Genomic DNA, 25,001 nt, shown 5'->3' on the forward strand with positions numbered 1-25,001 from the left:
TTATCCACTATGCACTTTATTGATAAAAAAAAAAAAAAATCCCCCATCAATTCAGCGTTGTCTAGGCGACAATTACAATTATGCATTTGAGAAACAAAAGAAGGGCAACAAGTTCGAGTAATAATTAAATCAGGATTCCTTTATGATGTTAGATAACAATATAGGTAAACATGTAGGCAACAATTACATATACATTAAAACGAGCGCTTGTTTTCAAGCAGCGAAACTTCAGCCAGGTAAACAAAGTTGTCCATGTGACCTACTTTATCGACGTCTTAATGGTTGAATACAACCGTGCGTAAACGGCACACGTGTATTCTGCTTTTCTATGATTAATAAAAGATGACATTACAGACACAAAAATACATATCGTCTTCATTAAACCCCGTACAGTAGTTTCCTTGCAGAAATAAATTGCACCACAGCACTGTTTCGGGGCAGCGTCATGTTTTGTGACTGCAATGCCTCCATGGAGGCGATGGGCGTTTCTGGACGCAGATGGCGCTGTTGAGCATATATTTTGTTTCAGTCCCGTTTCCCTCCATGGTTTCTCCTCTCTCCGACTAACTTAGCGTTTGGCTCAGTTCATTATACAGTCCTATATTCTCCCTCCATTAGGGCATCTCTGCCTTTGGACTGAAGATCCCACCAAAACCCAAGAGAGAAAAGTTTTACTTTCATAGGGCACGATGGACATGAAAAAGAGGATCCACTTGGAGCTAAGAAACAGGACACCGTCTGATGTGAGTCGTGCTTTTTTAAAAACCAACCCTTAGTTTTCTGGCTAGCCTCGCTAGCCAGCTTGCTACTTTTTTTTTTTTTTTTTTTTTTTGCTTTGCGAGTGACCTGTGTGGCTAACGTAATGGTGACCACATGGGCTTTTTTAGATTGTGTTTTCTCGTTTATAATGGAGCGGAAAACACTCGCACAACAAAGCTTAATCCTCTATACTGTTCTGGATCGGGGCGTACGGGGGCAACGAGAGGAGAAAGCTATATTCAATCGTTACTTTGAAAAGGCGATTCCTCAGCTTGCTGGCATTATTGCAGTGCTTTAACCGTTTCGGAGCCTCCTTGGCCACTGGTGCACACACACACGATTCGGCTCGACTCCCCCGTTGTACCACAATTAGTAAACTTCTTTTTTTTACGCCGATATATTAGGATATTTGCATCCCGTGTCGCGTTTTGGCATTCACAGAGCGGTATATTTTCTACAGACCTTGGAAGCCATGTTTGCTGCTAGCATAACTGCTAAAAAAAATGGGGCGCTTTTTTTTTTTAAATCGTTTAAATACTCTTTACAACTCAAAGGCGTTCGTGCTAAAACAGAAATCGACTTTTTGTTACAAGAGCCATCGACGATCCCGAGTTATGCCTTGAAATGTCCGTAGAGCATGTTAATATCAAACGGCCAGATTCAGCAGCGACAACAAAAAAAAACAGTCACTTGATTCACTAGTCATCCATACCTTGATCACTTTAACGTTAAGCCCCCGTTTCTATAATCGCTGTTGATATCTACACTAAAGCTAGCATATAACCGGCTAACTCCCGTAATCGTGGATTGATTTAAAGCCACGTTTGAGCTGTTGCGATTAGTAAGTTTTCAAGAAGGGAGTGTGCAAGTAACGTTAGTTTATTCTCCCCAAAAAATAGCGTACACACTCGTACAGCAGCTACGTTAAACATTAACCGTCTCATCTGTCCGTGTGAATGTTGCATTAAGTTATTTGATGAAGTCTGACGATGAGATGATTCAGGCAGCGACCACCTAACTTCGTATTTTTTGTTCCCGCCACATTACCCCCTTCCTTTATACGCCAGGCGAAAGACAACAAAAATGTGCCCGTTTGTATAAATGTACGTCAAACTATTTCACCTATTCGTTGGTCCGGTACTTGGCTTTAGAGCTAGACTTAGACTTTTATTGCGAATAAACGTGTCGAGTCGTCGACCGCCAGCTCCATTAGCCGAGCCAGCCTGCTTGAATGACACAGAGATCCGGTGCACCGCGCTTGGTGCGTGGGCAGCCAAAAAACTCGACGCCGGCGTTTCCTTTCGACTCATGCACAAAATAAAACTAATGTAACATCGAAAAATATCTTAAATAATGTGTACGTAACGACTATTACTTTTCTCAAACAGCTTTTTTTTGCCATTGAAGTGTTCAGAGAACTGCATACTGTATCTCAGGAATCGCCATGTTGTCATTCTGTCGTCTTTGAAGCTCTGGGAGAAAGGAACTGTCTCCATCTTTGTTTTTTTACTAAATTTCCGTTCTCAATATATTTCCTTCGCCACTTCGACCTGAAAACGACGTCGAGCCCTGTAAACAAACTGGCAATATCGGTCGTTCGCTCGACGACGAAGATAATTCCATTTCCCAAATGAAAGCTGGTTTTAACGAGAGACAAAAAAAGAGAAATCTGTACTAAGGGTGTATTCGCAATCCTTTCCGTTGCTGTTGGGTTGGCTAATGGCGGGCAGACAGACCTCTGTAGCTGCTCCTCTATTGCACGGCAGCGTTTAAAAGGGGCAACGGCTAGCCTGTAGCGAGCTAACCTAGCTCACTAAAAATCATTGCATTTGTCATTAGTGGCTGCATCAGCCAGGCCATGGGGACGTCTTCGTTTCAATGAAATCAACACATTATCCGTCGTGCACGGATACATTAAGCACACGAGTGGCGTTAGACACAGACACCGTATCCGTTTAGCTGTTTTTTAATTTAAGAAATCGTGGTCTTTGACGGTTAACAACAACTTTTTTTTTTTGCAACGTTTTTTTTTGTTCAACATTGAATTGCGCAACCAGTGTTAGCTGTAACGGACTCGAACTAACTCCGCCTTCAGACTTGTTTTTCTAATATTTTACAGCAACTACAAAAATACATTTCAATGACTTTAACACACAGTAAACGGGTCAAACATGAAGTATTAAACACATTATTTGTCTGTTTGTTTTCTCACTGATTTGGTTACCAAAATTGACATTTTGTGGCATCAAATAGTTTTTTTTAAATATTGTGTATTACAATATTATGAATTTGTTTAAGAATTAATTGTAGTTATGGATCAATAGTAAGTGTAGTTTCACTAAATACATAAAACTGTGAAGATGGATTTTTTATGTGATATTCTACCTTTCTATATTTCAGGTACGAGAACTTGTCCTCGACAATTGTCGATCAGTTGAAGGAAAAATCGAAGGCCTTACAGCCGAGTTTGTCAACCTGGAGTTCCTCAGTTTGATAAATGTTGGCTTAATGTCAGTTTCTAACCTGCCTAAACTAGGAAAACTCAAAAAGGTAAATGAAAATGTCTCCCCATCCTACCTGTGTGAACGTGTCATTGTGAAAAGTGTAAGATGGACTAACATCTCCTTGTGTCATCTTAAGCTGGAGTTGAGCGACAACAGAATCAGCGGCGGTCTTGATGTTTTAGCAGAGAAACTACCCAACCTCACACATCTAAACCTGAGCGGCAACAAATTGAAAGACATCAGCACGTTGGAACCGTTGGTATGTTTTTCCAGATACATTAGACACAACATTCGCGACCTCACATGCCCATCTGAATGCCGACAGAATGTGCAGTCAGACGTACGTTTCTTATCTGATCTCATGCTGATGCCAAATTCATTACTAGGCAAATATTTATACAAAATCTCTTTATGGACACATCTGTGCTAATGTAAATGTAGTTACAGTTAATGAGCAGTTCTTAACCAACAGCACATAAATCACATATACATCTCTACTGTTAGTGCTGCCTTTCTGTATATTCAGATATAAAAATGTAACAAATCTACAAAATCCAGCTTTTCTACAAAGTGGTCCTCATACCAGATATTAAAGGGATAACCAACTCTGCATAAATGGCAGCGTAAAATAAACGCAGCTTGACACATTTGTCACCATCAGTCAATCTCATGCACAAAACACCAAGAGCATCTTAACCCCTTAAAGCGACAGTTTCTCATCACTGTACATTCCCGCATTTGATCAACAGAAAAAGCTGGATAAGCTGAAGAGCTTGGACCTGTTCAACTGTGAAGTGACAAACCTCAATGACTACAGAGAGAGCGTGTTCAAGCTGCTGCCACAGCTCACCTACCTGGATGGTTACGACATGGAGGACAGGGAAGCCTCCGACTCCGACGGAGAGGTGGACGGAGAAGGTGCTGATGACGATGAAGATGAAGGTGAGAAGTTCCTCCAAAATCTCAGGTCTTCCTTCTTGACTGATCCCTAAGTCAACAATAGCTGGAAATATGTCAGTATGAGGTGGATATACCGTTAAATGATATGAGAGTCAACATGGCTGCCTGTCTTTGTTTTGATTTTAATTAATACAAACTTGAATGAACGGCGTCTCCCACTATTTATAACGGTTGATTACAGCATGATAACAAGTGGTTTGTGGTTGAATTATTGTTGCTCTTGTATTGCAGAGGGAGAGGAGGAGGAAGATGAGGATGGAGAGGAGGAGGACTTTGATGAGGAAGAGGATGACGAGGAAGATGAGGAGGAGGTAGAAGGAGAAGAGGATGATGATGAGGTCAGCGGAGAAGATGAGGTAATTAAAAAAATAAAAAAAACATGTTTGTTTTTTTTGACAGAAAATTCTCCTTGCAAGGAGTTTGTACATGTTGTTTCTGTTTTAATGTTGGAAAATTTTTGTTGACCAAGGAGGGAGACTTTGGTCAGGAAGGGGAAGTGGATGATGAAGACGACGATGATGATGACGACGAAGATGGTATGTAACACGGCCACCATCCCCATTACATATCACAAAGCCAGAGTACCTCAAACACTAATCTCAACACAGTAAACTACTGCTATAAGTACAACACAACAACTCCAAACTCTGCACACAGCCAGTAATTGGTTTATGATTTTATGGGATGTTTCTTATACTGCCTTGTACTTCAGATACTGCCTCATTAAAAGGGCAAAGTACTGTCATCCCTTTAGCTTACTGTGTCATTAAAGAATATCAAAGATTAGAATGCGAATGAGCTCACACTTCTCCGGTTTTGGAGACAAAGCTGCGTTGCTATATATGTGAAGGTATGGCGGCCTAGTAGGGACAGTGTCCTTCAGAGTTAAAATTGTTGTACACGTGCTGCAGATTTGAATAGAAGATGTGCGCGTAGAATGGAGAGTGCGTACATTTGTAGATGCGATTGACTTGATATCATGAGTAATGTGACATCTGCTGGTGGTTCTGTTTACTGAGGAAGCTGAGCAGGAGAGTGAGGGATTACCCATCGCTGACCATTCAAAATATGTAAATATAACATGTAAATATAAGTTAAATAAGACATTATATGCTGATCATTCAGCATATAATTAGCTGGGATCAGCTTCAGCCCCCCCGCGACCCTGAATACAGGATAAGCGGTAGACGATGGATCGATATTAAAAAAAAACAGTTTGACAATGTTAATATATCTGAAGGCATAAAAACAGACATGCTTGCAAGTGTAAATCATCTGATGAGGGCCAGTTAAATCCTGAAAATGTCAGAAGTGAAGATACATATCTGACACTATTTATTTTAAGCTCCTAATCATGTAACATTATATCGCGTAGAGACAGCCACACATGATAGTGACCATCCTGAAACACTGCCCACACTCCCACTAGAGGATTTGATAATGCTGAAAGATGTATGTTAACGATCTTCAGATGGAGTATTAGATTTATATTCACCGTTTTGCTAAAAAATGTAAGTTTCGTGGTCGTGACACCCGATAACATAGATTTCCCTCTTTTCACCCAGAAGCAGAAGCTGGCAAAGGTGAGAAGAGAAAGCGAGACCCAGAGGATGAGGACGACGACGACGACGACGATGATGACGACGATTAAGAGCAAAACTGAAAACGAGAGCCTACCGAGTTACCCTTCCCTCTCCCACAAACCCGAACGTCCGCCCTCCTAGAACCCGCACCGCCTTTGTAATCCACGTCTACCCCCCCCAGCTCTGAGCTCTTTTTAAGGGGCAAGACTGTACCGGATGTGTGGGCCGAGTGGAGCTGCCGCCCCCCTCCCCCCCCCCCATGGAACTGAGAGCCACCCAACACCCTCCACCTCACCCACCCCACGACCCAGAGGTTCTCAGGCAGCCCAGCACTCAGCATTCCACAATTTCACTGTCGATCCCTCTTTATGTATTCCCATGTGAGGACTTTGGGACTGGTATCTAGTTTTGGGTCTGTGCTTTTAATATTTTGTTGGATGAATTATTTTTTGTTGTTGGGTTTATTATTTCTCATTTTGTCTTTTTATTATTATTTTTATTTTTTCTGTTCCTTATTTTTCCCCCCCAATAAAATTATTGCTATAGCAGCTGTGCAACCAGTGAGCCATGATTTTTAGTGTGGCCGCCTGTTGCACAAATCAAGGTTGTAGCTACATTTTTACTTTCTGTATGACAAAAAAAAAAAAACTTTGTAAATAAAATGTTAACATTTTGTGCTTTTCTCTCTTCCTGCCTTGATTTTCTTGCGTCGCAAAATGAACAGTGTTGTAATGACGACCATCCTCCACCCATGTTGTTATTCTGTTTTCTGAACGTGACTGTAGACAGTCCACAGAAAGGCTTTGTAGTATCAAGAGAGGTTTTCGTTGTTTCTTTTAATGTGTCTCCTTTAATACAATACTTTCATACCAATTTGTATGTGTAAAAGCCTATTAGTCTACTCCGCATACTTTTCCAGAGGAGACCCTTTTCTAGGGAGTCTAATAAGAGATGGGGGACACAATCCCATCACCTTTCTGTGTTAAAAGACATGTTAAAAGACAATTCACTTTGGCTAAAAGTGTTTTTGCACAGAATTAGCTCATTCTCCATACGGGACCGGGTGCCTTTAACCCAAGGGCTAAAGGTGGGAAATAATTTGAAAACTGCAGCTTCCATTCGTTAAAGATTACATAAAGTTAAATTAACGGTTAAATGTTAAGAAGGAATACACACATATGTTGGTGGGATTGATACAGCAGGTACGTTGAGCATTAACACAAGTTGTATCACACTGACATACTCTTTTATACTATAAGGTTCAACAGAAAGTTATGCCTCTTTAAATCTGTTTTGCCTGCAAAGAAATGTTCATTTGTGTCTTCCAATGAATGGTTCCCACCAACTCAATGAAACCATTCCAGGTGCGTCTACACACACACACACACACACACACACACACACACACACACACTGCTGTACTATATAGTAGGTGAATATAAATGTGACAGGAAGGTGATGTAATCTTTTTTTGTCAAAAAATGAGCTTTTTGACGTGATAAACCCTTGAAAACGTGATGTCTGCTCATCACAGCCTGCTTTATGACTATGAGCAGTCAAATCTTTCTTTCCTGGTTGTTTAATTTGCAACTTTTATGGGGCTAAAGAATCAGTGAGTTTATCAGTTAATGACCTCATCTTGTGTCTTCTTGGAGAGTACATTTATGTGACATATGGGCATGCAAGTATTGTTTAAGACAGACTTGAAAACCTTCCCACATGTGGTGAATGCAGAAACTGTAATGTTACCCTGAGATGGAGATCACTGGCCTGTCATGCCTTCATATTTAACATTAATGCCCCACAATGGAAACTAAACTGCATTACTGTGCTTTTGAGCAACAATAATTTGTTTTTAAAAAGAATTGATGGCTGCTGATCTTCTCCAGGCTGCGGCTTCTTTTAGATCCCATTTTTATTTTAAAACACAGGCCAGGCAATCGTGTACAGATGAACGATGTTGGCCATCTCTATGTTGCAGCTGCATGAGACTCCGAATAGTAAACAGCCAGCTGAGTGAGCTGCAGGAACTGCAAGCAACAGCAAGCTGATTTTGTTACAGACGGCTAACTGCTCAAATATTAATGCGTTGCCATTGAGTGTTTTTTAACTTCAATTTATTGTTTGTTTTAGGGAGGACAATATTCTGCTCTATTAGAGACAAAGAGATTGTGACTATATATATATATATACACACACACACCCTGTATATTTTACATATCACACACAATATTTACATGTTTTAGAAACAATATTAAATGTTTTGACTGAATATGTTTAACATCACAATAATGGCAATAAAATGCATGTAGACCAGGCACAGTGAGGCTCATATGAACCGTGCAACAACCCATTAATGAAATGGTTTTATTAAATCGGACATGTCCCGACAGTGAACACTAAAGTCGACTCTGCAGCGACATTATTGCTCCGGTAGAACAGAAGAGACTGCCAGTGAGTGCGGTGCCTCAATAGATCTCTAGTACGGATTCATATGGTTGTCGTGGTTCTGATAGTTGAGACGTTTTCCGAGGACTCGGCCACATTCATGATAAAAGAACAGAATGATGATGCATCCATTACAATTGTTTTTAGCACAGCGAAGCAATCATCACTTTACCACAATATTGTGATGATTAATTCATAAGATAACTTGAAGGAAAACAACAAGAAAGAGTGAAGAAGCAACTTCCCTTTCTTCCAGTCCACATTGCTTATTGTTAATAATTCATACTAATGTATAACAAGGGGGGGAACTGACATTATGCTCCATTGTGCCACTGACTGACACTAATATTAAAAGATGTGAGAGGGCATTTGTTGAGCTGGCAGTGAAATCATCGTTTTTTTGTTGAAATGTAATTTTTACCAAAATAGCAAATACTGAATCAAATTCAGCCATTTGTGATTTTAACAGGTTACTCCAGCCATTCAGTTAAATGGAGCTGGTCAGATCCTCACTTTTGGTCCCTTGTATGAGTCAAGCTCTAAAAAAGCTGCAGCCTACATTTCCAATAATACACCCAGTAGCATCTTTAGTTGTTGGATCAATAACATGATTCAGCTTTTATCAATGCGTTCCATTTCATGTCCCATTATATTTCCAAGACATCTCTACGATATCTCAGAAAACTAGCACCAAACAGTCCAGATTGATAAATATCACTACATGTAGGAGGAACAAATATAAAATGTTGATTTTGGGGCGAACTGTTCCTTAGTATCGAGGTCACAGATGCTCAATGGCAGCCCTAAAAACATTTAGTGTGGCTTTTAATTTATCCATATGATGATTTATTTCATAATGTCTTGTTTCTCTTTTAAATATTGAATATTTTGAGGTTCCATGCTGTCACACATGCAGTAAAGACACAAACTGTGCTCTCAACAGTTCAGTTAACAGATGGGCTCGTGGCAGCTGCATTGTGATTTAGCTGGAGCAGCATTTATTTTTGGTATAAACAGCATCCACCATTGGATTGCCAAGCTAACAAATGAATGCTCTTTAAATGCATAATTTTTAGCAGATATTTTAAACAGTTTCCATTTGTATTTCAAGATGTTTGGGAGGCAGAAAATGTTATTAAAAATATTGCTTTTGCAAAATTGAATTTTAATTGTGAGCTGATTGGATTGGCTCTGGAAGTACAACCTTCAGTTGTTTCTTTGTGAGATCAAACAGCCAAATCAACCCTTGAGCAAGTCCACCTGTCAACTGTATATAAAAAAAAAAAGCAGCAGTGCATTGTGGGAATGTGTTGAGACTCTTCCACCAATGGTCGGCGGTTAGAATCCACACTGGCCGGGGCGTCGCTGCTCCTGCCAGAGAGGAAGCTGTGCTAGAACTGTCCTGCCTGAGGTCAAAAGGTTTACAATTGTATGGAAGCCTGCGTGTGTGTGTGTGTGGGTGTGTGTGTGTGCGTGTGTGTGTGTGGGTCGGTGTGGCAGCTTCCATGTGTGACATCTGTCACAACTGGCCATGAGATATGTAAAGCCAAATCTAGAATATCATTATGGATCTTGTGCTTATGACTACGTTAATACAGGCATGCGTGATAAATGGTGCTGTATCCGAGTTCTTGTCTGGCGAGCTGCAACATTGATGCACGTTTACACGCCAACGACGATTGTTCCTCTCAACATGGGAGACCAAAGGAATGTTTTCTGAAAGCGACTAATATGAGATATGATGATGATAATTTGCGAAACTGGTCCGACGACATCGTGACAAAAGCTATGAACGCTATTTAGATGCCATTCGGATGGACTTTACTGACTGCTCAGTGTAGATGTGTGTACGTTTGAGTTATTCAAGTCTTTGCACTAACAGATCATCACAGATCATCACACGCATTGAAACAGAAAGATGATTGATGAGTTACCCGTCACATTTTCCCTGATGAGCTCATTCTCTTCCACTACATCCTCATCCACACATTCTCAGCTCACACTCAAACAGCATCTTAAAAACAAATAAAAAACAACAACAACAACAAATATCTCATCTGTACTAGGACCTTTCATCCCCTTTGGCTTAAAATTCACTTTATTACAAAATTAAACTGCTAATGAAGACCGTTGAAAGCTCCAGAACATACGAGTAGGAGATCTTGAGTGGAGATTTAGTGTTTTCCCAAATACAGGTCCTGTTTAAAGTGGGCAACATAAATAAAATCCTATAATTTTTTTTATCAAAATCTGCTTTGTCTAATCCAACAATTAAAACAAGAAAAGTAGACACATTTTTATCATCACCTTATCTCACGCTATCACTCATCCGTCGTCACATTTTAGTATCCACTAGCTACAGTAGCAGACACCCTTTCAGTTTAAAATACAAATAGAAAAGCCCAGTGTCATGTTTCAGGTTTTTTACAGAGAGTTATAAAAGACACGCTATTAAAGAAAATACATTAAAAACTGGTGGAACACAAAGTAACCCAGATGTGGTGCAGGACTCTGGTTCTACAATGGCTTTAAATCGTTTCTTCACAGTGACTCCACATCAGGAAAAATTAAAGCACGCTTTCTGTCCTATTCTTTTTTTTTTTAAATCACAATCGCAAATTCAAAAGCTGGATAAATCTGCATTTTCTTTTACTTTTACTCTTTTTGAAAATAAATATAAAAAAAATTAAAAACGTCTACATGCTATCAGTTACAGAAATGGCGTACACAATAGGTGCCGTGAAATGCATCGATTATTCACCAATTTTCCAGTCATTCGAAAGTAAAAACAAAATGCAGCCCGACGGAACACAAGAACGCCGCCAGGATCACGATATCGTTCATTATCGATACCATTCAGTTAGATCGCTCTCATTCAAGCACACATCACACCACAGTCATCTCCACTTACAGTAGTTTAAATATTTGGGGGTTAATTCAGCGTTATCGTACAATCGCATCGGGATGTCCGCTCTTTTATCTCTCCGCTACAAAGAGCGTAAAAAAAGCTAAAGATTACAAACAACTTGCATAGCTGGGAAGCATACAAAAGAAATGGGGTTAGAGGTGTACGGGTGCAAAGAGTTTTTAAGTCGTGGGACTCGGTGTTTGAGTGGAAACCAACAAAGAATATGTGCACCTTGTGTTGAACGGACAGATCGGAAACACAAAATCACCGTTGTGCAGTGAGGTTGGAGGGGGGCGTTAAAAGGTGAGGTGACCCTAAGAAGAAGAGGTGTGGTGGTGAGTAAGTTTTGTACAGTGATGCGTGTGGTCCACGAGGGAAGGTGAAGGTGACCCTGCGGGGGTCGGCCGAGTCTTAAAGTGAGCTCTGGTGAGACGAAGAATTTTTGATGTTCTTAATCTCCAGCTCCAGCTGCTTGATGTGCACGTCCCTGTGGTTGAGGAGCTCCCGCAACCGTCGGATCTCCTCCTGCTGCTTGTGAAACTTCAGACGCAGCTGCGGACAAAACACGAGCACAATATGTAACGTAATGTTATCACGGGTGTCATTTCCACCGGAGAAGGGCGAGACGTGCACGCCTTTTTACTTACTTCCTAAAGTCTCTCTAAACAGTTTCCTCAAACCGTCCAGCTGCCATAGGTCACCTTTTAATTATTACACAATAAGTCACTCTACGCAATAAGAGTGACTTTGAGACAGAATTATTTGAAATTGGTCAAAATTAGTATAGAGCGAGTTGGCAGCTGCTAAACTGGTTTTTGGGTAAAGATGATGATATTCTATATTTTGTTTTTGCAACATATCTCATGAAAAGACCAATACTTTCATCCCTACCTGGCCTGTAGCTCTCAGCATCAGACCTTTGTTTCTTGCTGAATATGCATGTTTCAAAGCAGTTCTCAAGTATACAGTGTCAAAAAGTAATTTCCTAAACCTGCTGGTCATTGTAGTTTTTAGCAAACTCAAACAGGGAGTAATTTGTTGACTCAAAAAAACTATGGAGCCTATGTTTATTATAATGAACACAGAGCAATAAGATATCGGTCTCTGGATGCAGAGAGAGAGAGTTTTAAAGTCACGTCATACTTTATACATTTTATTCTATTTTAATTTTGTGGTTCTGCAGAACACAGATTCTTCCGTTGGACTTATAGAAAGCACAAGGATAAACTTAACGAGGTTGTAATAGAGAGCATTTACAAATGCACTGTGCAAGTCTGCAGGATATAAACTTGAAGAGGAACCCGAATCATGTGGTACCTCATTCTCCGTCTTGGGTGGAGAGCAGAGGTCTTCTCCGTTGCTGAAGGCCGTCCGCCTCCTGTCGTCCTCCGCGTTGCCGCCGTCCTCCTTGCCGTCTTTGGTCCCGAGTTGGTCCTGGATGTAGGCCAGCTGCAGCATGCCCGGTCTGCTGAGAGACCGCCGAGTGTCCACTCCCTTGCTCATCTCGGAGTACGGCTCTGTTATTTGACTTCCAGGCTTCAGAGACATCAGCACCGGACCTGGAAGATGAAGAGAGAGGAGGAAGATGAGCAGAACGAGACAGACATTTAAAATAAGATCAGATTTTGATTGATTGTTATAAACTAAGTGACGTATATAATGTAGTTCAAATGGCTCCTATCCTGCCCAGCTTCAACATCAAGTTTGCTGATGACCTTTGACTTTAAATGCTGAAGTAGTGAGTAAACACAATGACCAAATACACAATAGTATACAATAGTATACAATAGTATGAAAAACAAACAAAAAAACTTTACAATTATAGGAATTTAGAAGATATACAGAAGAATACATGTGATCAGGGCTGGGCAGACATTTGATATTATCACATCAACTATTGTATTGTGATGGCATATCTCAATAATTTCAAGAAAAAGTAAAGTTTTTTTTTTACATGCAACAATTAAAGGTATTTAACATCATCATTTATATTCTATATCAAATATTTTGTATTTGCCATCTCAATACCAGAGAAACACCCATTTCAACGTATTTTCTTTTCTTTTTAGGTAGAATTGAACACTGCTTATCATTTAACTCGCAGCGGTTCACCACCAGACCTGTAAATCTATGTAAACACTTGAATGACATTGAATGTCACACAGACACACACACACACACACAGTCATTCTGACCTTTATCGATGCCGCCGAGCCACTCGTCAGCGCTCAGAGCAGGCTTGTTACCAGCCGTCATCGGATAGAGGTCTTCTTGGTACGACTCAGACTAGAAACACACACAGTACATTTTCAGACAGATGCACGCAAAAGGTCTCGTTAGCTAAAAAAAATGGATGCATTTCATATATTGTGGTGTTTGAGTGAGTGGATGTATTCTCACCCTGCGGGGGACGATCATGGAAAGAGGCTCAATGAGACTCTTGATTGTCACCAGTTTGTAGAACCTGAACACCTCACAGGAGCTCACATCCAGACCCCTCTTTGGCATCACACCTGAAGGAAGGAAGGCACACAGGCCAAGGCAGCGTTACCAGTTTTTCCTGCTGCATCACTGTGCTATAATAGCATCTAAGTATTGTTCAAGTATTGTTGAGGGTTAATTACAATATATGTACACTGAAAAAATGTGCTGACTGATGGAGATACGGTAGGAATATAAGAGAAAGCGTACATTATAGCATGACAAAATGGAAAAGTGTAAATGGTATGGGTATGTATATCAGGATTGAAATAAAATAAAGTTTCGTTTTTATTTTTAAATCATTAGACCCTTGCAATACATTTGCCATTCATTTCCCAATGATTTATTACACCTTTGGATTCCTTTTATGTTTAAAGTTCTTAATTGTCATGCAGAACCAGAATAAGCAGTCATTAAATATGCATAACAATAAAAACATGCAAGTAAAGAAATAATCCAAGACATTAAATAGTGCAAGTTTACTTCTTTTTCCATTCATCTAGAAAATGACTTTGAAGGCTGAAAATATGAGTCTCAAACCAAAACAATCTAGATTGATAAATAGCATGACAGGTATGAGGAAAAACACATTTTGGATTTTGCTGTGAACTGTCCCTTTTACAGCAAAGAGCTGCTGCTGTTCAGTTCCATAACAAATGGCTAACTATTTAACACACTTCTAGAATTCTCCCATCTAACAACCACCGTCTTCTAGAGTTTGAAGGCTGGTCGTGTCGGCCTGCGCGTCTCTTCTCTTGATCTACGACTCGATCAGCCGGTTTGACTATTCAAATATGGCAGGCTTATTTACACAGCAGCTTTGCTTACAGGTGCAGGAGCATCAGCACGGCCCGAAGGCTGACATTCAAACATTCAAGGGAGGAAACTAGTTCAATGAGAGCGTACTAGAGCTTGATTAAAAAACGTATTGTGCGAACATCGTGTGTGTGTGTGTGTGTGTGTGTGTGTGTGTGTCTTACCCATTCCTTTCTGAGGTAGGTTTGAGCGGTACTCTGTGAGGAAGTGGATATACGGTTTCTCCGAGCTCATCTCATAGTATCTTATATTTCCGTCACCCTGTTCCAAGACAAGAAAGGTCTTTGTAGCAATAATATCAAAACATTGTGTGCGAACACATTCTAGTTGCTTTCTGAGACCCACCTTCCCAGCAAGGTAGAGCATGTGTGTGTCGGGGTCGTAGAAAGGGAAAAGCACTCCTGACGAACCGTCCAGGTTCTCTTGTAACAAAGGCACAGAGAGATCGTCCTACAAACACACACAAAACAAAACACATAAAGCACCGGTTACATGGACAACATCCCCCCAATATCAAAACACTCATTTAAATCCACTTCTACAGATGAAGCACTCTCTGGGCGCTGAACTAAAAAAACACTGAGTGCTCAATCCCTAATCCCTGCTCCGGTTTTAATCTTCCACCCACGATACGCTCGCACACATCAAAACACAGCAAACGTCCACCAGGTTTGTCCACTAGATGGCAGAGTTGTGTTTCTGAGAGTTTCCAATCCATATGGAGCATGTTTTTATATTGTTTTTGAATGAGCCCAAGTGTTTCTTTCACATCTGAGACATTTGGAGCAAAGGTCCAAAATATTCCTCATATTTTCATTTTTATATATGTTCTTTCAATTTCAATATTCAACTGTTCCTTTCTTTTAATGCTGAACCTCAGCGGCTTTAATGATGGACGCCAGGCTGCTCAGATTCCCGACTGCTCCGGTCGTGATGTAATATGTTGCCCAGTTCTCAATTTGAATTATTATTAATTCTCTACTATTGGGATTGTTCAAAGGCAACCATCTCCCAGTTGTATTCCTTCACCACCCAGTGGAGTTGCATTTTACATCCACATCACTTCATTAGACATTTTTGTGAAATTGTCATTATCAGCACATTCTTTGTTTGAGTTATGGCCAAAAAATGTGAATGTGAGGTCACGGCGACCTTTGACTGTCAAATTCTAACTGGCTTCATCCTTGAGTCTAAGAGGATGAATGTGGTAAATTTAAGGAATTCCCTCCAGGTGTTCCCGAGATATCGCGTTCACAAGCACAACCAGAAAACATGATAAATCACAAGCGTTTTTTTGTCTTTCTAGTTGAGACATATTCCTCAATCTAACTTAAGAGTCACTGGTTGTGATTCCAGCCAGACTGAAGGACATTACTTTGGGTAACAACTGTGGATCGGTCCACTAGATCAGTCTTTTTAAACTACAGCTGACAGCACCTCTTCCCTCCGTCTCCTCCATCACTTACAACAAAGAGCCTGTGTGTGTTTTCAGATTTGCATCAGCTTGTAGCTCATAGTCTTAATGGTAAATGGAGGTGGTTCAGGTGTCACCACTTCTCCCAAGGGTGGAACTCACCTGAAGTGATTGCATCATTGGCACATGAGAGAAACTCCACTTATTGCCATCAGACCCAGCCAACAATTTGTTGATTAAGACAGAAAAAAGCCAACCTTTTGAGATTTGACCCCAAAACGTTTCCTGTGCCGTCTCACCTGATCCCACAGAGCGAACTGTCGGTCGTTCCAACGAGAAGTGCCTGATGTGAAGATCATCTTCAGGTTACCCAGGAACAGCACCTTGCTGGCTTTGTGCGTCTTGCTGTTGGCTTCCTGCAAACACAACATGCATCAAACAATGCATTTGATATGTTATTTTTAAGTCATATAAAAAGGTATAGGCTCATGATAATAATAATAATACAGCGCTGTGATGTAATGTTTCTTATGTGTCCACATGAGCTTGTTTGGCAGGTCACAGATGTGAGAGGACTGATGTCACAGGTGACCCAGAGGTCTGTGGAGGTCTGTGGCCCCGCTCAGGCCAGAGGTGTCAGCTTTGGCTGTGTGGTGCTGGAGGAGCGCCTGAGCCGGGAGGAGGATCTCCCACTTATGCAATATGGTCTGGCATGTACACGACAACTAAGGCCCATGGTTTTTAGGGGTTATTATATCTCTTCAAAGAGGAACATATTAATGTCACAGATTTTATGTGCTCATGCATCCAAAAGTTGTCAAACACATAATATAGCTAACAACATGTTTTCTTTACAGTGACATTTGATTAGCTGGTTCCTAACTGCCTTTAAAAAAAGAAAAAGAAAAAAAAAGAGCACTATTAAATTTAGCTGCAACACACAGACAGACAGACGAAGCATCACCTGCAGTAGGTTTCCTGAGCGCGGCTCTATGAGTCGGACCTTCCTGTCCTTGCAGGTGGTGGCCAGCAGGCTGCCGTCTGTGTTGAAGGACATGGAGAGGACGACGTCTGTGTGGTGGCTGATTGTCCGTATGGGATTCTTTATCACCTGCTCCGGACAGTCCAGGTTCCAGATCATCACCTGGAGGTATAAATCACACAGACACGTAAATTCACATACACTCAGAAATCAGCAACTAACTTCCTGTTTCAAGTCTGACACTCAAACATTTTTGTACTTGAGGACAATTTGTAGAAAGGTTTTACGCATCTAAAAAAAATGCTTTATACTGTTCGCTCAGTCTAAGGCGGGGCAACTTGGTGTTCTTCACTTATACTCGGGACTTGTGAGAAGGGCCGACTTGGTCACGTCTCTGCTTTCAGAAAAAACCAGTGAAGATGATCTGAATTCTTGCAGTAACACACGAAGTGCCTGTGAAGCCGTGTGCAAACACTCCGACGTTAAAGCAGAACTGCACCGAGCAGCGGGTTAAAGCGTCGCCGTGAGCAACCTTTATGACGAATCGTTAACGAGAGCACGCTTTGGCCCGTTTGGCTGCGCTGCGTTACATAACAGCTTGGGTTCTGTGTCACGGTTAGAGCGCGTTACCTGGTAGTCGTAGGCCGTACTGAAGAGGATGTTGTTAGCAGTCGGGTGCCACTCGATGAGGCCCACTCGCCGACTGTGACCCTGGAGCTCTTTCCACGGGGATGTGAGGTTCTTCAGCACACCATAAGGAGGGATTTCCCACACTTTCACCTGCAGACACATGAGGGGAAACTACGTTAACAACACAACTCTTACATAAACTCAAGTACAGCACTTAAGTACAAACTTGAGGTACTTTGAATCTTTTCTTTACATGCTACGTTGTACTCTACTACGTGTCAGAGGGGAATGTTGTTCCTTTTATGTCACAGTTATTTGACAGCTTGAGTTAATAGTTACTTTACACTAAATTGTGCATTAAAAACATATGATAATGTGAAGAATTCTGCTTTTCCTTTGAATTATTTAATAATTTGAATTTATTTTGATAGTTTTGGACTGTTGGTTGGATAAAACAAAGCAAGTTGTCATTCTTGTGGTCGGCATTTTTCACTATTTTCAGAAATATTATGAACCAAACATTTAATCTATGAAACAAAAACATCATAATGATGTAATCAATAGTTGCAGTCCTATAAAAAAATAATAAAAAATAGCTCCACGTCAACCAACTATAAGTCAGAACTTGCTCGTTAATACACGAGTGATAACAATCTAATGAGACAACATAATAGTCACATGGGCTTGAGTACTTTTACTCTGAATACTTTAAGTATCTTTTCCTGATTATTCTTGCATACTTTCAATTTTCTACATTTTCAATGCACGACTTTACAGAGTGTGTTTACAGTGCAGTATCAGCACTTATACTAAAGTAAAGGATCTGAATACTTCCTCCGCCTCTGCAAAACACACACAAAAAAACAAACAATCTCTGCACTTAATACCACTTCATAAAAACAGCCTTAAACCCTGTTGACTCTCCCTTTCTGGTTCTGTGTACAGGGATCTGTTCTCTGCCGGGTCAAAGCTGAGGAATGTGAGGAATGAATTAGAGTTTTTCTTCAAGGCTAAACAGCGAGGCAATAAAAATGATCTCCCTGCCGCTACATGCTCCCGTAATGAAGGGAAATGATAACACATCAGCGAACCATTTTGAAAATGTACTCTGGGGCGCGTGTGCGTGTACAAACCGTGGTGTCCTCGGAGCAGGAGGCGATGCAGTGATCGTTGAAGGGATTCCATTTGACGTCTAAGACGTTGCCTCTGTGGCCCGATATCCGGGGGTGGTGAGGATCTACTTTACCTGTCTGATACACAAACACACACAAAGAAATTAATAAACACAAATATTTAAACACTGAAAAACTAACAAATGTGTTTGAAGGAGTTTGACATCTTGGGAAATATGCTCATTTGCTTTCTTGCCTTGAAAATTGGCCGCCACTCTTGCCTGTATGGTAAATATATAGCTAGCGAGATATTGTCTTTTTCCTACGTTACCCAACATGCAACTTAATCGCTAACAGTTTGGTTGGAGATTCAGGTGTTATCCTAGTAGCGACTACCATAATCTGTTTTTTAAAAATCAGGCTCTACTTTTCACTTCATCTGATGATATTTACAATTATAAATTCCTATATCTTCCATCCCACAAACGGACTGATCAAAATGGGTGGAGTTCCCCCATTTAATATAGCCTAAAGAGCTGGATTAGAGCTGCTTTGAAGACAGAGAGCCAGATGAAGTACAGAAACATGTCCGGTTGATCTATGCAGGCTGGTACAAGCGTCCCAGCATGCCTTGCAGTCATACTCTTCTTGACATCAACATGAAACTCCTCAAACTGAAGGTGGAATTACACAAAACGCTCGTGACACGCCCTGCTTTTCCACGATCTTGTTACGAAAGTCTTACTGCTGACACATTCACTGACTTACACACCTGCAGGTAAAGGTGTGTTTGGAACATGGAAATGATGTAACCATTTAACACTTAGGTTTAAGCTTTATTTACTTCTTATTTGTATTTTTTTGTTATTTATTTAATTCTGAAATAATTCGTTTGGATACTGAAATATCTCAATATGTTTACATATTTTTGGTCAAATAAATTAATATGCAAGAAACTATAATATATATCTATTAGGAATACATGTGAAAAAAATATATTGTAAGATACTTGTTAAGTTAAAAATAATAATAATAAAATATACGTATGACAGAGGATTGAATCATGGAGGGGTGACATTAAATAAGTGTATACTTCTTCTCCTTTTCGGACATGTAAAAATAGAAATAACTGAGATATATGAAAATATCTCTATGCCTTCTAGTTGTGTAATATTTTGTTTTCTGTATGACACTTTCTGTATTCATTTTGACATGTTTGAAATAAAAAAAAAGAAAGGAAATGTACTTTCCAGTGAACCCAAGTAAGAAATTACCACACAGCGTTTCTGCTGTCGTATCTGTGCTTATCTGTGAGTGCACACACATGGATGGGAGGTGAAGGGCTGCCTGGGGGGGAACTTTCACCTCCTCCAGACGGGGAAGAGAGGGAAAGAGTGGGGTCCAAAGATGAGTTATGTCATTCCTAAACTTGTATGCAGTTGCTGCTCATGCCAGGAGGATGGTGATAATTCACCAAAAAACGATTTAAAACGATGGAGATGGACAGAGAGAGGGGGAAAGGAGGGAGAGGTGTTCAGCTTGATGGATCTCTCTGGACCGGAGATATACAGCGGGAGTGTAAGCTTAGAGTGAGGAAGCCTGGTTTTGTTTATGTGAGGGTAATGTTGTGATAGTGTGCATAAATAAAGTCTGGGAGGGTTTGATGAATCACATTTAAGGTGAGGTTGATAAGACAGAATAATGGGCGGGACCACATGCGATGTTTGGGTTGAAGTGAATGAGCTGCCCGGGGTTTCCTGATATTAAGACATTCTTTTGGCTCCGCTGCTGCCGTCCTATTTATAACCTGAGAGCTGAGCTGTCTTTTCCAGGTGTGCTGCTGTGTGTGGAAGAGCAAATAGAAACCCTGAGAAATGTTGAACACGCAGCAGATGAAGCCTATAGAATTATTCTTTTTGACTAGAGAAAAAAAAAAATATTACTCTTAATTCTGACATTAATCGACTCTGTTGCATCTTTTGGGAAACTTCCCAGCTTTTTGGTCAAATTATGAATGATGTTTTTCATGTTGATTTTGCTGATTTCTCCTGATGTATGCCTGCTAAGTAAAAAACTGGCAATAATATCAAACATCATTTTACGTTGAGCTAAAGGAATAATTATGATGAACCGAGACATCTCGCATCTTCATTTTTGCAGAAATATTGTTGAGGATGTATGTTTTTTCCCTACATATTCACTTAACAGTGACAGCAATGCTTTTCTCCTAGAGAGTAAGAGAAATCAACTCAAACATATCCCAGGATCTGTATGGAGACACTCACATGGTTGAGAGGAAGCACCAGGAAGGCCCCTCCCCCGGCACACTCGGTGATGACTGCCAGGAAACGTGGGTTGACGGCACAGAAGTTGTTGTCCTGGACGCTGCGTGTGATTGGCATGCCATCGTAGGAGCTCTCCTTGGTGGCGGCCTTACCAAACACGTGGCGGAACTTGGAGCTGCGGTACTGAGGACGCCATGTCATCTGAGAGGAGAGGGAGGCAGGGAGGAGAGGTCAGTCAAGGTGAATCATCTCTCATAGTTACGCTGATGGGGCTTTTTTTATAGGTGTTAATACTTCCTTTCTCACAAATATCACGGACACATGATTAAAAGCAAGCCTACAGTAGATAGCCACAATAATAAAGGATACATCGTAAAGCAGTATTCTTTCATTTTAGGGGAAATCAGTTCCCTTTCTCGTGGACAGTGTTCGCCGACACGAACACCCTTCCTCATTTTCATGGAATTATTTACCGAAAACTATTTGTTGTTAATCAATATACAGTTGAAGTGGGTTGAGCTTTAATGGATCAGTATTGTGCAGAAATTATCTGCAGGATTACTGAGGGATGAATGGAGAACAAATCAATAAAAGTATTGGCTGAGCATATGCCAGCTTTCTGAGTGACTGAAGAGATTCCCTGATATGAGATTTACATTATTCATCTTACTATACAGAAGGTTTGGTAGACCAGTAATATAGGCTTGGTACAGTAATCCCACTTTTGTTCCATGCCCTTTATTTTTTCTTTTTATTCTGACCCTCGTGTCAAAGTAATAAGAATATGGTAAAATAATAGAAAACATATCAGTGTGATGTGTTAACATGTACAGTGTAATAGAATAAGCATCGAAGCATGGACATTAGTTATTTATACGGTCTGGTGAGCATCCGAGGAACTAAGTAACACCACCAGCTGTTAGTGTCATTATGATGAAGACTTCTTCATGTTGGCACTTCAAAGCTTCCTAAAAATAAGATTTACATTTGAAAAAATACATGCATTAAAAAAATAATACATGTATTATGAAACCTTGTTTATGATTGAAGAATAGGATGTTTCATATTCGATCAAATTACTAGTTCTGTATGAAATAGTTACATTTTGGGACACAGTCAGTTATAATATAGTACAAATAAGCAGACGAAAACCTCTTTTTAGTCACTTTCCTTAAGCCAGTCGATGAATATGTCATTACTGTGAGAGATAAGTGGCTCTGGTCCTCTGGGACGAGGTCTGGCCAGCCAGCATGTCTACTCTGCTACTCCGCCTGCTGCATGCTCATTACTTATGAATTAGGGGTGGAGGAGGATGATGGACAAGATGCAAAAAAAAATAAAAAAAATGGACCCAAATCAAAACAAAGAGAGCAATGAAGTAAATGGAAACAGGGCAACAGCGGACAATGGGAGGTGAAGCACAAACCCATCACAGCACATTGTTTTCTTAGAAATCACACCTGAAAACAAGTCCCGTCCTCATCATCGTTCTCCCTCTGGCCTTTCAGATGACGGCTCAATAAATACAACCATGTAAATATAACAGCTTTCGGCTGGGGTGGCTGCAGCACTGCTGCACGGAACGAAGCTGAGCAAGAAATGAAACCCGCAGACTAAGAAAATCTGGTTGGAGGAAATAATGATGGAGAATTTCAGAAAGCACACGGGTGGAGATCCTGACTCTAGCGTGTCTCGGTTTACACCTATCACCTTCTGCCCCGAGGCCATCGCAGAGATCCTGCTGCTGTCACACTGGAATGTCCTGCTACCTGAAGAGGAGCTCCTACACGACGTCTCAGGTGTTTAAGAGTCTGCCTCTCACACACCATCAGTCACTCTTTATGAGCAAAAAGTACTGCACAAAGAAACGTGGGAACGGCACGAAAACTCAACGCGGCAGAGATTTCATTCATTCATCTTCAGATTAGTTTCCTTTATTATTTTAATAATTGTGTTTTAAAACAATGAAAATTGCCCGCCGCAAAGAAAAGCAGCGATGATGAGGTTTGGTATAAGACTGAGGCACAGTCGCACTTTTAGCTAAATGCTTACATCAGCATGCTAACATGCTTACAATGGAAAATGCTGGCATGGTGGTGTTTAGCAAGTATAAAGTTTACACTAGCATATTAGCATGCTAACATTTACCATTAGCACCAAATAAAGTACACAAAGGTATGTGATTATAAAAGTATTAGTAAATACAGATGTTGACCTGATACTGCATGATGAACATTTCGTGAATCATCAAAGGTATTAGAATTCATCTTGCTGGGAAACATGAATACATAACACTAAATGTCATGACAATCCATTTCCATTACATGTTTTATATATTTATTAAGTGGTTTGCTAGTAAGTAAACTCAAACTTCTCTAAAAATGCATATACATATGCACCTAAATACATTCCTGATCGTTGTCACCTCTTTGTACACTGAAGATTACTTCCTCGTAGGAACGTGAACACACCAAACGGCTAAAAAAAAAAGAAGGTGGACACCCATAAAGTCACGAGAGGAATCGACTATTGACCTCATTGTGAAACAAACCGCTACCTCCTTCAAATTTCTACATCTGACCAACATTTCAACAGGTCAACCGGTCGCTCGGTAAGCGACACACATGCTGTGCCGTGCACATCGAGGTTGATATAATCAGCATTCGTGTATTGCTGAGGCTTACAAGAGCGGAGGGCGAGGCTTCCAGGCCAGAAAGCTGAGACATCTTGTCACATCTAAGCAGGTTGTAATCAGGCCAGTGGCAGCTTCCTTTTAGCTGCGTCCTTCAGCAGGTACACAGCAGCGCTGCATGGTCTCTCTCTCTCTCTCCCTCTCTCTCTCATGAAGAAAACACTTATTTTTACACCGGCTTCAAAAGACAGTCGGGGCGCATCTCACTGACGGCAGAAAAATAGCTGTATTTCTCCCACACGACTTCTTTGACAGGCTTTATGTCTGGCAGCATTTTAAAAATGCAGTCATTTTGTTTTCCCTAGATGGAAATTTATTTTTGTCCGTGTCCAATGAGTCACAGCAGCAACTGCAATAAGGATGCTGTAAAAACAGTCATAAAGCTAAACTGAAAACACAGATATGACTTGTTTTTAAAAAGAGATACATCTGGTGTGGCCTGCTGGAGTTCTTGTGTGGGTCTCTACTTGCATATAGACATGCAAAAGCATACTTATGCAGCTACTCCTCACCTACAGGCTGTCTTTTAAGCACCTCATAACTCATAAATGCGTACACCGGCAGCCACTCCCCTCTTCGGCTCGGTGCTGGAGGAGGAGGGGTTCAAAGTTTACTTACTGGTGTCAAGATATCGGTTACTTAAGCAGCGTCGGGCCTAAAGCTATGAGACAATTTGGACTCAAGGACTCTCACTGGTCTACTATCGACACCTCCAAGCGAACAATGAGGACCTCACAACCTCCCAAACATAGCACACAGCAGCAGCACTCCTCGATCCGGAGATGTAATGTTTTGTCAACGCTCCAAGTGAAACTCAAGACGTGGTAACATAGATACAGGTGTGAACACATGTCATGCCGGTACGTTATGCAGTACGTGTGCACGTACACATGTTCATTGTGTGCGTCCGAGCGGGCGAGACACACTTCTGTCTGCTGTCCGACACAGATGACAGCTTTCAACCTCTGTCTTGTAATTGGATAACAACCACACTGGTAATCCAATAGCTGCTTCATTTGCAATCGAGCCCCACGTGTGAATGAGTATGAAAGGATAATACTGGCTGTGTGTGTGTGTGTGTGTGTGTGTGTGTGTACACACACGAGTCGTAAAAACAATCTGCATTATCCTATACGTGTTTTGCATAGATGTCGACGAAGCAAAAGCATAAAAACATCTTTCCCGTTTCGTCGGAAGCATCCCAGCGCGTTAGTCCAACGCGTCCACATCCCTTTAGTTCGACGATGTTGCCTGTTTTGTTTCGAAAGCACGTTTGGAAGCTCTGGCATCTACGATTGTACATTCAGATGTGGAGATTAGCTCACAATAGTCCTTTATCCTAGCAGGCAGTTTTACAGGCGGACAGAAGTGATTTAATGATTAACGTGGACCGGAGTCCGTGCAGGGCGCGGATACTATGAATGAAA

General features: G+C 40.8%; 2 protein-coding genes across 7 annotated transcripts in view; one reads left to right on the plus strand and one right to left on the minus strand.

The window, feature by feature from the left end:
- Positions 1-212: 212 nt before the first annotated feature.
- anp32b (acidic (leucine-rich) nuclear phosphoprotein 32 family, member B) lies at positions 213-6,479 on the plus strand. Of its 4 annotated transcripts, none has more exons than XM_084006230.1 (7): positions 213-743; positions 3,160-3,309; positions 3,400-3,522; positions 4,013-4,205; positions 4,455-4,579; positions 4,693-4,759; positions 5,792-6,479. In XM_084006230.1, the coding sequence occupies exons 1-7, from the start codon at positions 690-692 to the stop codon at positions 5,872-5,874; spliced, it is 795 nt and encodes a 264-aa protein (XP_083862356.1). In that variant the 5' UTR covers positions 213-689; the 3' UTR covers positions 5,875-6,479. The 4 variants fall into 4 exon arrangements, with proteins under 4 accessions (XP_083862356.1, XP_083862355.1, XP_083862357.1 ...); XM_084006229.1 differs by having other exon boundaries at positions 215-743; positions 5,789-6,479; XM_084006231.1 differs by having other exon boundaries at positions 227-743; positions 4,461-4,579; positions 5,789-6,479.
- A 3,826-nt stretch (positions 6,480-10,305) lies between these two features.
- The window catches only part of coro2aa (coronin 2Aa), a 28,631-nt gene continuing 13,935 nt past the window's right edge, over positions 10,306-25,001 (minus strand). For all 3 annotated transcript variants that reach the window (XM_084006191.1, XM_084006193.1, XM_084006192.1), the window contains exons 2-12: positions 20,883-21,083; positions 18,619-18,735; positions 17,486-17,635; positions 16,838-17,017; positions 16,173-16,289; positions 14,805-14,909; positions 14,624-14,720; positions 13,563-13,675; positions 13,358-13,448; positions 12,480-12,721; positions 10,306-11,714 (exon numbers count right to left, since the gene is read on the minus strand). In XM_084006191.1, the coding sequence (XP_083862317.1) occupies positions 11,574-11,714; positions 12,480-12,721; positions 13,358-13,448; positions 13,563-13,675; positions 14,624-14,720; positions 14,805-14,909; positions 16,173-16,289; positions 16,838-17,017; positions 17,486-17,635; positions 18,619-18,735; positions 20,883-21,083 (1,554 nt within the window). In that variant the 3' untranslated portion in view covers positions 10,306-11,573. The remainder of the gene's footprint in view (positions 11,715-12,479; positions 12,722-13,357; positions 13,449-13,562; positions 13,676-14,623; positions 14,721-14,804; positions 14,910-16,172; positions 16,290-16,837; positions 17,018-17,485; positions 17,636-18,618; positions 18,736-20,882; positions 21,084-25,001) is intronic.

The sequence above is a fragment of the Eutrigla gurnardus genome (genome assembly GCF_963514095.1).
Source record: "Eutrigla gurnardus genome assembly, chromosome: 3".
NCBI classification, from domain to species: domain Eukaryota; kingdom Metazoa; phylum Chordata; class Actinopteri; order Perciformes; family Triglidae; genus Eutrigla; species Eutrigla gurnardus.

Excerpts from the sequence above, each read along its gene's own strand:
- anp32b (XM_084006229.1), top strand. The coding sequence starts at position 690 with ATGGACATGAAAAAGAGGATCCACTTGGAGCTAAGAAACAGGACACCG. Across the intron at positions 744-3,159 it reads GAAACAGGACACCGTCTGAT|GTACGAGAACTTGTCCTCGA; the intron begins GTGAGTCGTGCT and ends TCTATATTTCAG. Across the intron at positions 3,310-3,399 it reads AACTAGGAAAACTCAAAAAG|CTGGAGTTGAGCGACAACAG; the intron begins GTAAATGAAAAT and ends TGTCATCTTAAG.